This window comes from Myxocyprinus asiaticus, chromosome 33, assembly GCF_019703515.2.
Source record: "Myxocyprinus asiaticus isolate MX2 ecotype Aquarium Trade chromosome 33, UBuf_Myxa_2, whole genome shotgun sequence".
NCBI lineage: Eukaryota > Metazoa > Chordata > Actinopteri > Cypriniformes > Catostomidae > Myxocyprinus > Myxocyprinus asiaticus.
The window spans coordinates 30,254,671-30,271,740 of NC_059376.1; the positions used below are offsets into that span (position 1 = coordinate 30,254,671).

Genomic DNA, 17,070 nt, shown 5'->3' on the forward strand with positions numbered 1-17,070 from the left:
GATTGGCCTAATTAATTTTCATTGCATTCCACTGTGCCAGTGTCCAAAAGTTTAACTTGTAATAAACCCAGAATAAAGAGGAGAGAAATAAAAATTAAAAAAAGAAAGCCTATTTTTATGATCATAAAGTTTTTTTTTTTTTTGCATTTTCGCCATTCACACTCTCATAATGGTATATCATATAAAAATAAATGGTTGTTGTTCTTTATAATACATAATTTGTTGAAGTTTATTATGCTAATTAATCCTGATATTAATAAATTATAAAATAGTTTTTACTTTTATTACAGTAAAACATACTGCATTACAGTAATAAAAATATAATGAGAATCACCATTGAGAGAGAGAAAAAAAAAAAACTCCAGACAAATTGCAGTAAGGAGAACTGAGGGGGAGAAAATGCTAATTTAAATGCAAATCTTAATGGTCCTAAAAATAGGCTTCATTTCCGTGACATATTAGATTCACCCTCGTATATTAAGCTGTTTGTGCTACTCACTTGTTACTTGCCCCTTTGCAAGCACTTTATCATTCAAAGCGTGCTGGCACTTTCACCTAGGAGTAACCCAAGTTGAAGTGTTTTATTTAAGGACAGCAGTATGATAAAGGAGGATTCTGATCTCATTAACCCCTCAACAGTTTCTCTAGTTACATCACTTTATACAATATATAAGTATCTGTGTCATTTCAGATAACAGTGTTTGGGAATGACAAACCATAGTTATCTCAACAACAACAGCATGAAGATGAATGAGTGAGCCTTGTACAACTAAACTGTCACAGATGGGCTCGTAAAAAAAAAATCTGGTTTTGATGTCAAACCACAAACAGACATGCACATATAACCAAAGGGCCGTTCACGCTGAATGTGTTTCTGCATCTGTCTGCACTATTTTTAACTGTTTTTCTATGAAAATATGCGTTGGACCAGTGATTGGCAAACTTTTTGACATGAAGAGCCATTTTTAATTTTCGTTGTTAATCATTGCGAGAGGCTTTTTGCAAAAAATAAAAATAAATTAAAAGAAAAAAAGAAAATTTAGGCAGTCATACGCTCAACCGTGCAACGCTATGATGCAAAGCGGACGTGATAAACACTGCGTCTAGCTTCTTTATCTCAAGAACGTCCCCTAAGCTGTGCACACGTTAAGCGCAATGAAGTGTTATTGAGCTTTAAATCATCATAATAAATGATCGCGCCAAGGAGATTGCAGATGTCAAGATTTATAGCGAAAAGGAGTTAGATTTTGGTCTGTTTCTCACCCAAAACCAATTGTATCACTTCAGAAGACATGGATTAAACCACCAGAGTTGAATGGATTACCTTTATGATGCCTTTATGTCCTTTTTGGAGCTTGAAAGTTTTGGACCCCGCTGACTTGCATTGTATGGATATTAAAGTGATAGTCCACCCAAAGTGAAAATTCAGTCATTGTTTACTCACCCCTGTGTTGTTAAAACCATATATGACTTTCTTTCATTTTCTTAACACAAAGGGGGAAATTATTGTGAAAAAATATTATGCCCAGTGATGTCATACAATGACAGTTTATGGTGACTACCTCTTCAAGCTTCAAAAGGATGCAAAAGTATAAATCAGAACTAATAAATTATTCCCTGAGACTCATGATTGTTCTGAAGGCATACAATAAAGTTTGGTGAGAAACAAACCCAAATCGAATATACAATTCACTGGAAATCATCACCGACAGTTGCTCTCATGTGTGCGTTAATGAGAGTACACAAGAGCAACAGAATACATAGCACCTTCTCATGAGATGGGGCGTTCAAGCGAAAACTTGTTTTGCTTATCTAAAAATACAGTAGGTCCGCCACAGAGAAAACAACAACAGAAGACAACACAGCTGCACACAAACCAGAAAACAGAACTTACTAAACATGTCTGAAGAGTTTGTAGAAGAATAGGTGTATTTCTATGCCCATCCTTATTTGTTTGAACCGGAGTCCTCAATCAAACTGAAAGAGATAGGAGGCAAGAATGTCTGTCACCTCTACTCCGTTCTAAACCGGTGTGTATTTGTGACAAACCTCAGCCTGAAAGAGCGATACCTCAACAAAAACAGTACGTAGATGTAACATTTTCATCCAAAATCAAGTCGTTTTTAACCGGCTAGTGAGATGCTGGCTTCAATTTACTGTTATGAGGAACATTTTGGACCGGTGCCAGTTCACATCGGATGGCGCTGCAAGACGCAAAAACAGCAAGCCAAACCAAGCGATCGAAAGAAAGCCCCATTGTTCTGGTTGGCATCTGGTTAGGACACGGTGTGACTGTGGCTGCCAGCAGCCTCTTCTAGCTCTCTCAGTTTGATTGAGTACTCAGATTCAAACAAATAAGGCTGGGCATAGAAATGAATGCGCACATGATGATAACACAGGGGTGAGTAAACAATGACTGAATTTTCATTTTTGGGTGAACTATCCCTTTAACACATACAGTACATCTATGAAAATATATTGTATACATATAGAATAATATAAAGAAAGAAAGAAAGTCTTTCAAGTTTGAGATGGCATAAAGGGGAGTAAGTGATTTTTGATGATTTTTGGATGAACTATTACATTAAACATAATCTGTGTAAGATGTAAACATACTCTATGTGAATTGCAAGCATTGGCCAGGGATAAATGCAATTTTATGCAGTCGAGGTGCAAGACTCAAAACAATGGCAAGCCAAGACCTCTGGTATCTTGGCCAGGTTATTATAATAGCTCAATAGGGCACAGATAAAGACATTAACACTCTTTAACCCACAATAATACTCAATACATAACCATTGAGTCAATGGTTCTCACCTTCAGGAAGCTTTTGGCAGCATTGCGGCAGGACTTGTAGTACTCACTGTAGGTCATAGATTTCCAGTGTTCTCCCTCCTTCCAGCCCAATGCAGTGTAGCTGCCGTAACGCTGAACCGAAGATGTGAACATTTGATTCACGGTGACAGGGGGCTCGGCCGCGGTGCCGGACTCACCCATCCTGAGCTTCACCTCTCCGTCCCCACGTGTGGTCCAGAGCTCTGTGCCCTGACCTGGCAGGGAGAGGGAGTCGGGACGAGGGGCAGCAACTACAGGATAGATATCAAAGGGAACAGTGCTACTGTTAGTGTTGTAGTTTATCATTTGTAGCTCTACTCTAACTGCAGCAATGCTTTCTATGTAGTTTTCAATATGTTTTTTTACAGCACTTGTGCACTGTGACCAAACACAGAGATATTTGTTGTGTGCATGAATGTAGTGGCGAATCAGATGTGTTAAAATTAGTGTATGTCAATGAGGACAACCGGTCCTAATTAGCGAGTTTTAAGCAGTCTGATCCACATATGTGTGTATTATGTTTTACTACTGTACGCAGTGGCAAACTAAAAAGACTGCGAAAGAAACATCACCTGACACACAAAAATAAGTTTTAGAAATCGAAAAGCATTTTAGATTTGCTAGATGTCATGCCTTTGTGAATTCTATTAATTGACACAGATAAACGCAATTGCAATATCAAGGGAAATAATTAACAATTAATATTTTTGTCATAATCGTGCAGCCCTACTTTAAAGAATACCAAGACATTGCCATGGTACATGTCCAAAAATCCATGACACTACTTTTTTTTTCTGTTGGTAAAATCCATCATAGTCTCTGCAGTAATTCACAATTTTTCTGTTGCGTTCTACAGGCTTGTGCTAAACACTGTGTGCTTTTGTGTGTGTGTGTGTGTGTGTGTGCGAGTCTGTTTGGGTGGTCTGTTTGTCTCTGCACAGACCAATGAAGAATTTTTGCTGCAGTCTCTGTTTTAAATCACACAGCTCAGCGACCTCTTGACTGGATATTAGGGGTATGTAGCGAAGCCATTATCTGTATCTGTTCCTATTGCAAAATTATCTGTGTCTGAATCTGTATTCAGATAGAACAGGATATGGGCGAGGCATAAACCGGAAGTGCGCCAAAACTAAATGAAACGCCCATTTTTTCTGTTACTCTATTACATTTATGGTTTCTAGAAATAAGATATACCTTGTATATGCCTATTTAAGATAATAGCCTAATAATAATAATTACATAAACTGTGGAATATGTTGTTATCTGTGGTTTCTCCTCGTATTTTTGACATTAATATTTGCTGAAACAGAAATTTTCGTTTATGTCAGTGCATGTATAACAACATTATTCTGGAGGCACAAGGTGTAAAGCAATTGTTAAATGTCAAGCACACATTTTACAGCGAATATTAAATAAATACAAATACAAACATTAAAAGAAATAAAATAAATCAAAGCCTACAAACAAATGAAAAACCTGTAAGTCTATCAGGAATTTTTACGATATACTCTACGCTGATTTGTGCACACATATTTTAACATAATGTTGAGGACATAATTTAGTTAAATTACATGTGCAAAATTAGCTAAATGCAGTAGAATAAATGGCAAGAGTGAGCCTCTCTAGTTTTTCCAGAAGAGAATAGCGAGAAAAGAATAATAATTTATTTTTTGGAATAAAGGCTTAACTAGAAAATTACCTTAATCGCTGATGTGGATATAAAGGTAGTCAATTTTCAGAGATGGATAGGAATCATTACTTTAGGTCAGGAATTTAACATCACACTCAGGTTTGTTTATAAATGAATACATAGGAATCAATATGTGTGAATTGTGTGATACATTAAAATAGATATTTCAAGAAGTGGAAAATATACAGTATATGATGTTAATGATGTTAATATATGATCTTAGTTAATGTTACTCTCGACAAGCTCCAGACGCGCGCAATAAACTGAGACCGCAAACCGTATCGAGACCGCGGCCATCCAATTTAAAATCACACCATGCATATTTTCATTCATGAAATCACAGCAGCTTGACCTGTAAGTCATGGTCATGTGACTTCATGACTGGATGACCTCGTTCAAAGCGCTATAATCTTATGTAAACACAACAGAAAACAGCAGAGCGATGGAAGTTCTGGAAGATCAAACAAGGTTTTCAAATTGCTCTGGAACAGTTTAACTTTTAGAAATAAATACAGCAAGTGACTGTAAAATTGGTGTACATTCTCATAAAAGCAATGTCATCCTGCCTTGTTTATTAAGGAAAGGGATGTTAACACAGGGATGGCAGCATCCTTTTTAAAAATCACTTCCTCTAAAAGAACAATCAAAGGTCCTACTGACCACAGGTTCTCATAAAGAATAGGTTACATATGAGTTTTAGGTATGGAAACACTGACGTGTGTGTCTGCTGCGAATTAGTGCACCGGTGGCCAGCTTTCCATTGATCTTGGCTTCATCTGTGTAATGCAGAACTGAATGCACATTTGGCGGTTTAAGGGCCCCATAAAGATGTATGTGGCTTGTGTGTTTAAAATGCCCTTTAAAGTCATTGTAGTGTCTGGATAAGTGTGCGTGTTAGTGTGCAAGTGAACATTGCCTAGCAAATTTGTGTGTTTGAGAGTGTGTGAGTTGTGTTTTCATCTATAAGTGAGTGTGTATTTGTAGGACATGAAAATGTGTGTCCTAGATTTCTCAACCACGTGTTTGGGAGTTTGAAGTGATTTGCAAGTGTTTGAACGAGAGTGCGAGCATGAGTGTAATCTCACCTGATTCTGTGTGCGTGCTCTGTTCAGCTTTGGCATTTGTATGCTCCTCTCTCACACATGCCGACTCCTCCTCTGATGACTCACTGTGAGAAAAAAGCCAAAAAGAAATATGATCAAATAATGGATTTTCCAGACTAGCAGCATTCTGTAGATGAACAGCTGAAATAGTCTCATTACTCTCTCAGATACTCAAAAGTATCATCTTAGACTACTAAATACTATATATTTTTAGATAAATAGATTAAATTAGTAAGCATCAACTAAAAAGTCATAAACTGTTACAATATTTTATGATGCAACTACATTTTTAGTGGTGTGTTTGACTTTCTTTCTTCAGCTGAACACAAATGAAGATTTTTAGAAGAATATTTCAGCTCTGTAGGTCCTCACAATGCAAAATTTTGAAGCTCCAAAATGCACATAACGGCAGCGAGTTAATGAAGAGAGAATTTTCATTTTTGGGTGAACTATCCCTTTAAGGTGAGAATGCACTTCTAGTGAAATTGAAGATGGGTGTGACAAACAAAATCAAAAAGGGTTCGAAACAGTTTGCCACTGCAAACTTTCAGGACAACTTAGTGCTGGCTGTTAAACACCCTCTTACTGAAACTGGTCCAGTACAGTATGTATGAGTATGCAAAGTATGAGTCTTAGCAAGCCCCACAATGATCTACTGTAATTCTCCAAAATCCAATCTTTATCTAAAGAAACTGTGATGGCAGGCACCACAGTAGTAGTGCAACAACCAGTCTTACACATATCTTCATTGGCATACTTACAAACACAAGACTAATGTGTCAGAAACATACGTTTAAATAACCAATGCACTACTGGCCTGCTATTTGTGTATGTGCACATGAACAAAAATATATGAAGGAACTCACTTTGCTGTAGACTCAGCACTGGCATCTTCCGGCGAGGCGAGACTGTCCCCTGTTTCACAGGACTGGAGGAGGCTCACTTCTCCTGGATGGTCCATCACTACAGCTGTGGACATGGCCGTAGGTTCACACACGGTCACTAATGAGAACAGACACAGAGTGTTAGGAGTAGTAGTTGACTTATGTGTTTCGTTTTCGACGGCCAGTGTTGATATCTAATATATATTGATATCTAGATAGCATGTTGGCCGATAGCCAATATACAGTATACAACACAACTTAATGATAGCAAATGAGACCTATACAAAATCACTAAACCTGTCCTGAAATGTTTTTTTTTTTTACATAATACTTATTCAAAATTCATTTTTAATACTTGAAAATATGCACTCTCTGAAGTTAATCAGCCAAGCGACCATGGTTATCGCCCAATGACAATGATCTCAAGTCAAAACTGCAAATATTTTCTGTTAAATTGAGGTAAACTGATAGGGGATTTTCAATGGTTTATGCAGACACCGATATCTACAGTACTGTGTGGCTGATGGCCAATATATAAATGGCCTATACACAAAATTGTTGTCACTTTGCTCTTGAAGATCTTTACATAGTAACTTAATCACAATTCACAAAAAACAGTAATTTATAATGCATTGGCAAGGCTGTTGGTATATTTTAGAACTGACACAATGAGCAGGTAACTCTTCTGTTAACTGCCCAAGTGGACATGATTATTGGCTGATGCTGATAAACTAAAAATATAGACTGATTAATCAGCATGGCCAATATATCCGTCTATTGCTAGTTAGGAGTACAATTAACATCCTTTCTGCCACTGGAGCTGCTGACTCAGTTCTACTCGACCGTCATTGAGTCTGTCCTGTGTACATCTATAACTCTCTGGTTTGGTTCAGCCACCAAATCAGGCAAAAGGAAACTACAACAGACAGTCAGGAATGCTGAGAGGATTTTTGGTGCCCCCTGCCCACCCTCCAAGACCTGTATGTCTCCAGAGTGAGGAAACGTGCAGGTAGAATCAGTCTGGACCCCACACACCCTGCCCGCTCCCTTTTTGAACTGTTGCCCTCTGGCCGGCGCTACAGAGCATTCAGCGCCAGGACAACCAGGCACAAGAACAGTTTTTACCCTCAGGCCATTTACCACATGAACAATTAAACTGCCTTCAGGACTCCCATAGTGCAGTAATGTATAAATAGCTCATGTACATATGTAAATTCACTCATATTTAATTCAATAACTGTACATACCCTACCTTGCATATATATTACCACTTGCACAAGTACATATGCCATTCTATGTCATATGTCCTATTTTTTTTTTTTTTTTTGTATGCTTATTTATACTCTTACCTTGTTTTATATTCTGTGTCTCACTGTACTGTTCTGTGTGCACTTGCTTGTTTCTCCTATCACCAAAACAATTTCCTTGTGTACGTTAGCACACTTGGCAATAAAGCTCATTCTGGTTCTGATTTTGGTCTCTCTCTTTCAGACACAAACACACAGTCAGGTGTAAAAATGAAAAGGTGACACACAAAGTCATGCCAAACCCTAAATGCAAAGATAGCCGCCTGATTCAGTGGTGTTGTGACAGTCACGTGGCCAAACAGACGAAACCAAACAAGCCTCATCTTTCACAACAGACTAAATACCCATAAGCAGGGTTTTCCCTTTTCCTCAAATGGGTTTTCCCTGCAATATTATCTGCAGCATACAGTTACTTTCTTTTTAATAAAGGAAATCTTGATGAGTCTGCTATGGCAAAAATAATTCTAAAAGCCCTCTCTGTTATATCACCCCCCCTGGGGGCAACACTGAATCAATCGCCTTATTGAAAACCATAAAATGGCCAACGGTCTGACTTTTCCATAAAATTACCAAGCACATTATCTATCAGGGTGGACAAACAGGAAGGGTTTCATTTCCAAGAAAAGCAAATGCATCACTATATCCTGGAAAAATATTGCTGCCCACCACTGTATCATTTCCTGCCCTCTCCATTCCAAAGCATGACCTCTGCACCTTTACATCGGCATGTTGTTTTTAAACATGGCAGTCATGAAAACACATGCCAGCTATGCTCCTGACCTTCTGTAACGAGCTCGGGCAGTTGAGTGCACAGGGTTAGAACAATCAGACAAGGCAAGCGGTGAGAAAAACAGGCTTTCAGACTTGCCAAACAAAGTGAAAGAGAAAAAAGGTGGTCTAAACTTAACACATGGTGAGGAAAACAAGCCGAGTGCTTTTCATCGGCCTCATGCACTCTGCTCAGAGGTTTTGGTTTTGTTTTGATGGTAGGGGCTTTCATGGATGAATTAGTAAAATTGTGGGTTAAGGAGAAGGAGAGGCAACCCTCACAATAAAAAGTAATTTGGCGATGACTTCAAGTGATATTACCGTGGCATTTATATATATATTGGCGGGGTCACAGGTATGTTCTGATACAGTTGCGGATAGCAGGGAAAAAAACAATGCTAAATACAAATAATTAAATGCAACTAACCACATATTTGTGCATTAAGAAAAACAGGCTTATCAAGTTTTAAAAGGGAAGAGAAAACGCTCCCCATATCCTTTGTTGCTGAAGTGAAAGGCTGTGCGTCCAACATAACTATTGTATTTTGGTGCAGATTCATCTGTCACATTGTTACATGGCTTATATAATAGAGGTAGACCAATATATCGGTTTTAGTGATTCATCGGTAACGATAGTTGCTTTTTTGGAACTATCGTTATCTGCAAAAATCTATGTCAATAGTTTTTTCATCATTTCGTCATTAATTTCAAAATAAGAGTCCCTGGTGTGTTTCGGGCTTGTTTATACTTAAAAGTCCTGCATTATGCACCAAATCGTATTTTTTTCTGGTTAGTTTTGCGATTTTGGTTAAACAATAATCTGCATCTGAGATTTTATTCATTTATGACTCTTTGTCTGTGCCCATCATAGTAAGGAAAGAATAAGATTTTTTTTACATTCAATAAATCAGTTTTAAAATCTATCGCTCGACTAATCGGTTATCGACCTCTATTATATTACAATATTTGCCCAGTGTTTGTTCCATGTTTTAGGGTGGTATATCACAACTCCGTTATTGTTTATGCATTTACAAAACTGACAATTTTCTTATGTTGCCTATCTATGCCAAGTTAATAACTTTGCTTATGGTTGGGCATATGCAGTTCACGGTAATGGTGGGCCAGTAAGTTGGTAAGAACGCCGCTAAATGTGTTTACATGCAACGCAAATGTGGTGTAATGGGCAAAAATCTAATGGTGTCGATCAGTTTATTCTTAAGCATGAACAGGAAATCTGTTTAATGTGTTTAAATGACCACACATGTTTTCAGCTTATTAAGCATAATCGGTGTAAAAACGTGCATTTAATGCACTCACTGATCATTTTAAAGTTTGATTTTAAGGACGTTTTTGTTACTTTTATAGGACAAACAATATTAGTATTGTGTTGGGTTGCCACTTGATGCCCAATGCAAAATCTGTGTCCTTAAGCAAAAACAGTTGAGAACCACTGATGGTATTGAAGGAATACCATATTCATGTACCATTGTATACAAGCCATCCAAGGTACTTCATAGAATACCATGGTACTGCATTGGTACATATAAAAAACAAAACAAACAAACAAAAAAAAAAAAAAAACAGTAATGCCATTATACTTTCTGGTAATTTGTTAGTGAAAAATGTTAATCGGTCTTCAGAATGTCCTTCGTTCTGCTGTCAATTTAACCTCTACCCTCCTTTCCAGTCAATTCACCTTGGCAACTTTATGCTTGATTCCCTGCAGGCATACTCTTCTGTCCTCATCGGGGACAATCACAGTGGCATGAGCTCTTAAAAACAAAAACCAGCCACTTCCAGGCCCAACTGACTCTCAGTATGCACCCAGCCAACCAAGATATTGATGCAAATTCTCCAGCACCACACTTGGCTGACGTCACATCACCTGATAACATCCTCATAAACAAGGCCTTGTCTGGAAACTGTAGGGATGATAGTAATTTTGACATTTACGGACCTGTGTGTCATTTCTGGCTCATTCTTGCAGCTGGAGAGTTGGAGGAACCAATCATCATCCCAGAAGATTCATGTGTTATATGCTACATTATGAGCTTAGATAGGCCTTAAAGGGATGGCTCACCCAAAATTGGTGTTCCATGATATGCTCATGCTCAACATGAAATAGTTGTTCTAAATCTGTATGACTTTCTTCTGTGGACCACAGAAGGACATGTTAGGCAGTATGTTAAACCCAGGCAGTCACCATGCACTTTCATTGCATCTTTTTTTTTCCTCCACACAATCAAACAGAATAGTGACTGTCATTCTGCATTACATCTCCTTTGTGTTCCACAGAGGAAAATACCTTTAGTTCAGAAAACCTTTTCACACACTCTTGACAATTATCTTCAGTCATTACATTATGAACTAGCATTGAGCATCTTCATTGCATACATTCTTGTTTATTTTTTCCTCACTCTCTATCACTTTATCTCATTTTAATCAGCCATCCGCTGTCACGCAGACAATCCAAAGCTGTGAACTAGTGAACGTGACGACTGATTTATACATGGCCATGAAAGCATTTTTGAGTGATGTTGCTTTTCTGACTAATCAATATATAGAGCAGCTTTGGTCCTTGCATGTGCCAGTAATATTTACATTTGTATTTCACTCTGGCGCTGCCGTGGGATTTTCTGTGATACTGGTTTCTATTGGATGACTACATGCACACACAGCAAATAAGATGATTCACCATCAACAGAGTGAACCACAAATATAATGGGTTGATGACAAGCTCTTGATAAATTGTTAATAATGATCTTTTGATGTAAATGATGCAGCTATTCAACAACAATTCCTCGAGTCGTGGATTTAGAGGCTTTAACAGGTGAACTGGTGAAAGAAAAATTCTAAAATCTTGTTAGTTATGCTCTACTTAAGTCAAGACATAAGCACCTCACACATATATAATTCATTTAACTCATATAAAATGAATAATGAATTCACATAACTCATTTTAAAACACAATCACAGCTATCAATATGAGAAGCGTATTCTTCCCAATGTTTCCCCACAGGAAGATTAAAGAACACAAGTACAGCACATCCACTAGGCACAGTTCCAAACCCTGTGCGTACACAAACTAGACAAGGGCTCTCCAAACCAGCCACACCTCATACAACAAACACATCCCATCATTTATTGCTGATGCTTCTGCTGTTCTGTCCAAGCCTTATCATACAGGACTCAACAGGAGGAAAGGATGGGTAGTGGTGTTCAGTCACACAGCTGATGGCAACAATTGTCAGCACATTCAGCCCTCACCCAAAAATTACCATCTGTTTGCCGGTACTGAGTGCTGGGTTCCTTCTTGGATAAAGTACAGTCTCTTTTTATAGAAGTAATGAGAGGATATTAAGACACATATTTTTCTAAATGTCCATTTAATTGTGTTGCTGTTTGTATGAGATCAAAGGGAGGAGATAAAAAGCTGGCATGAACGAGGCCACACCTCTAAATTCATATAATAATTTGCATCCGTTAGGGTCAAAACACATGATATACAGTACCATGACCATACACAAACAGAAACTTATATACACACCTTTGAGAGCTCTGTTGCTTTGGAAATTCATTCCAAGCTTTTAGAATGAAATTTATCCCTATAATTTCCAGTGATATAAGTGCTATAAACCCATCATTCATTATCATAAAAGAAAAATCCAGACTTACAGTGCATCCTTACAGGCTGGAAAAACGTTGCTCCGTCTTTGGCTTTTCTTTATCAAAAACTTATTGTTGATATCTTCAGATTCCTTTGGCGTAAATCAATGTTGGTCTCTGAAACAGCCGGCAGATTAAAAAACGGTGGCTTGTTCCTCACGCCCTACAACTGTGCATGAAGCACATTCATTTTCAAACACGGAGCTTTCCCCTCCACCGGAACCACACCCTCAAAGGCACCATCACCCCCCACTATATCCTCCATTCCCCTCCTTCACAAGAACACTCCTCATGCTCTGATTGGCTAAAATCACTCGCACCACAAGACACATCCCCCCAAATATGGGCATCCTCTTACACTGATGGAGAAGAGGGGTGGAGCTTTCGAACACATACAACTCTCTCACTCTCATAAATACAAAGCAATTCAGATACTCTGAGGTTACTACAGTTCCTCTTCACTAACAAGAGAGTGGATAATTAATTAAATTTGAAATGATATAATAAGGTATTAGAGAGGGTCTTTACAATAAGATTCCAAGGAATGTGGTTGGATAGTAAGCTCACCTGGAGAGGACATACAACGAAGATGGAAGAGAAATTAAGAAGGTTTTAAATGTAATGAGATGTATGTCAGGACATGAGTGGGGGGCAGATAGAATGGCATTAAAAACCATATATACAGCAATGATAAGATCCGTGCTGTACTATGGAAGTATAGCGTACAAAACAATGGCAAAAATCCATTTATCTAAGCTAGATAGAATTCAGGTGCAGGCTCTAAAAATTTGTTGTGGAGTGTATCCAACTCCAGTATCAGCTCTACAGGTTGAGGTAGGTGAAATGCCTCTCCAAATTAGAAGACAACAACAGAACGCAGTGTATTGGGCAAATCTTAAAAGTCAGGATGTGTCAATCAAATCCCATGGTCAAGGTATTAGAGATATGTTGCGAACATGGGAAAACAAAATGTAATAGTTTTGGATGGGTTGTAGGTGACGTATTTGTTTAAACACATTTCTCTTACTATATGTATGCACCAAGAGTGATTTTGCCACCAATTCCTCTGTGGGTTCTGCCTCAACCATTGGTGGATTTAACATTACTGGAGGCCAGACAAAAAGAGGGTCAGAATGAGCAAGAAGTGGCAAGAGTAAGGGAGTATTTAGGACTAAAGCACAGTAATAATAATCATACATTATATTTACAGACGCATCAAAAAATCAAGAAAACGGACAGGTAGGGATTGCATTTACCATTAACATTTTTAAAGAATAAAAGGTTATCTGATCAGGTATCAGTATATACAGGTTAACTTATGGCAGTTCTGTTGGCCGTACAATGGATTAACAATAAAATTTACAACATGCAGTTATATGTTCAGATTCGAGTTCAGCTCTCATAAGTCTGGATGATCAGCAGTCAGAATCAAGGCAAGATATAGTTCTGGATATTTTTCAAAACTTATATATATTACAACAGGTAGGACTGAAGGTACAGTTTATGTGGGTTTTGGCCCATGTTGTAGTGAAAGGGAATGAGGAAGCTGATAGGTTGGCGAAACAAGCAATGGAAGGGGATACAGTGGAAATCAAGATATCGCATAGTAGGTCAGAAATCAAATCAATAATAAAAAGGAGATGTTTCGGAAATGGCAACAATATTGGGATAATGACAATAAAGGAAGACATTTATCCTCAATACAATCAATAGAAGGGAGGGGAAGGTTCTGTATAGTGCAAGCAGGAGAGAAGAGAACATCATATCAAGACTAAGACTGGGGCAGGACTTACTAAAAAATGCAGTTAGTATCCAAACACTCGACAGGGCTGAGTGAATGGTGTGGAGTCAGTGATACAGATGAGCATGTGATTATTAACTGTACGAAGCATACTGAGGAAACAGAAATGTTAATGGAGGAGTTGAGGAGGAGAGGGGAGCAAGTAATAACATTAAAGAGTTTCTTAAATCCATAATTATTATTATTATTTTTTTAATGTACAAAACATTTATTGCTTCGTTTTTTTCCCACATGATCTGTCACTGAAAATGACAGCAAAATGCTGCACCAGCAGATTAGGACATACTGATTTGCAAAATCATGCATGTTTATAAATTGATGCAGGGATTTTTGTGTTTGCTGGGATTCAAAGAAATCTGCTTGCCAATTTACATTATTATTAGTCTGACATATTCAATTGAGCAGGGGTGTGCAATTATTTTGGTACGGGGCCACATCAGCTGTTAAGTAGAACATGGAAGAGAGAAGATAAAAAGTTCTGCATATTTTTATTTTTTAAGCCCAGAAGTAGAAGTGCACTCAATAAATGATTCACAATTTTCTGAAGTGTATACAGACTGATGGGACCATTCTGCGATTGCTTGAAGTTTTGTTGCTACTTTTCTATCATGTGTTAGTAAAACTGAATAAAGGCTGAATAAAATTATTGTTTATTTTACCATACTTAAATGCAGTGGTAATTTAGTATTCAATATAACACTCTACATCAGGAGTCTGGTTTAATAGTAAAATAAAATATTAAGAAATGATAGATTCTTAAAGCTTATTTTAATGTTTGCCTCAAAGTGGATAAAGTTGTTTTATTCTCAGAACATTATCAACCCGTTTACATGCTCATGGGTCATGATGTGAGTCTTGTTTGTTTGGCATCCCATTCAGCACACAACTGAATAAAACAGGCTGCATGACATTGCTAAAAGATTACTGCCAGAGTAACATTTGCATTCAGGTGTGAGGGATTTCAGCATTTCACAAATAACACAAAGAACAAACATATTCCTCTCTTACTTGGTTTTGCTCGCGTGTCCCCTCCCTGTGCAAATGATGCGAAGATCCACTGGGATTTTACTAAAGTTCATCCCTGAAAAGGTTTGCTCGCAGACTTGGCACTAAACGGCACACGCAGCCTCATGAATGCACATGTAGTGGCTGCATCACACTTTTCTTTTAGCATAATATTGCATTATTGAGCGCCAAACTAATTGTTTTTTTTCTGAAGAGGAGAGAGAAAGCGTGCGCACTTGCATGCATGGTTGCCAGATTGCATAAAATAAGTATGACATAAGATGAAATATTTCCAATTTGTGCATGTATAAATCTCTGACTGGGGTGTTGAATACATTATCTGGCAACCCTGAGCATATTAAAAGCTTGTGGATGCGCATTAGGTCCCAAAGCCAGATAAATGAAAGATATATTAAAAAAACGTTCATGATAAATTGACCCACGGGCAGTAATTTGCCCTGGTATGCAATTGAGGGTGCTCTAAGTTTCATTTGAGGATGCTTAGCCACCTGTAGAACCAGGCCTGCTGTTGTATATATAGTAAGTACAGTAGAGTTATATGGGTATATATGAAGGTATGTGTGTGTGTGTGTGTGTGTGTGTGTGTGTTTATGTGTATATGTATATATATAATATACACTACCGGTCAAATGTTTTGAAACACTTGACTGAAATGTTTCTCATGATCTTAAAAATCTTTTGATCTGAAGGCTTTTGATCGTATGCTTAAATGTTTGAAATTAGTTTTGTAGACAAAAATATAATTGTGCCACCATATTAATTTATTTCATTATAAAACTAAAATGTAATTTAAAAAAAAGTTTTTTAAATTGATGACTTGGACCAAATAATAAAGAAAAGCAGCCAATATACAGCCAACATAGATGGGAACTCCTTCAATACTGTTTAAAAACATCCCAGGGTGATACCTCAAGAAGTTGGTTGAGAAAATGTCAAGAGTACATGTCTGCAAATTCTAGGCAAAGGGTGACTACTTTGAAGATGCTAAAATATAACACAGTTTTGATTTATTTTGGAATTTGTTTAGTCACAACATAATTCTCATAGTTCCATTTATGTTATTCCATAGTTTTGATGACTTTACTATTATTCTAAAATGTGAAGAAAAAAAAATGTAATAAAGAATGAGTGTTTCAAAACTTTTGACCGGTAGTGGGGTGTGACGATACACTTAGCTCACGAGACGAGACGATACACGATACTGGGTTCACGAGAACGAGACGATATTTTAACACTATATACACTACCGGTCAAAAGTTTTGAAACACTTTCTCATTCTTTATTATAATTTTTTTCTTCACATTTTAATATCGCGAGATCTCGTGGCATGAGATCTCGTCACACCCCTAATATATATATATATATATATATATATATATATATATATATATATATATATATCACATTATATGGGGTATATACATATTATTATTATTATTATTATTAATAACGTTTCCACATCTCCCTCCTTTGGACTGTGAAGGGCTAGAGGGGGAGGCCAGAGCTGAACACGCAGTGCTGGCTGAAGCCCTGGCTCTGATAGGTCTGGGAGAGAGGAGATTACAGTTTCTGGTCCATGATAACCGCAGGTGGCGGTAATGCAATGTTAAGTTGCGATCCGCCAATAAACAGAAGAAGAAGGTTACTACAGTGCAAGCTTGAGTAAGTTACATCATGCAAGTTTACAAGAGCCAGCGCAGCTGCACTGACATCAGTCAAAAGATATTCCAAAGACACATTACCCACAAACACATCTGTCCCATTTACATGCTTTCAAAACAATGAGGATTTTGTGCTGCCATGCACTGCATTTTAATCTACATGCATGCATCTATAAGTTTTAAAGATTGATCAATTCTCAAACACTAGCTTGGTAGGCAAGGTTCTGATCTCAAATTTTGTTTCATTGCATGGCCGCCCACAAATGTGCAAATGACCCATTTAAGTTCATCACATCTCTGCGCCTAACCAAAGAAACCAAAACCTAGAG

General features: G+C 37.6%; 1 protein-coding gene across 2 annotated transcripts in view; it reads right to left on the reverse strand.

Moving 5' to 3' along the window:
* The window catches only part of LOC127424508 (long-chain-fatty-acid--CoA ligase ACSBG2-like), a 49,969-nt gene that overhangs the window by 21,874 nt on the left and 11,025 nt on the right, over window positions 1-17,070 (reverse strand). Inside the window, exons 1-4 of one of the 2 annotated variants that reach the window (XM_051669803.1) lie at window positions 12,263-12,459; window positions 6,495-6,630; window positions 5,611-5,693; window positions 2,818-3,086 (exon numbers count right to left, since the gene is read on the reverse strand). In XM_051669803.1, coding sequence (XP_051525763.1) covers window positions 2,818-3,086; window positions 5,611-5,693; window positions 6,495-6,630; window positions 12,263-12,269 — 495 coding nt within the window. In that variant the 5' untranslated portion in view covers window positions 12,270-12,459. Of the gene's footprint in view, window positions 1-2,817; window positions 3,087-5,610; window positions 5,694-6,494; window positions 6,631-12,262; window positions 12,460-17,070 lie in introns of those variants that run through there. The other variant, XM_051669804.1, reaches the window with a different exon arrangement.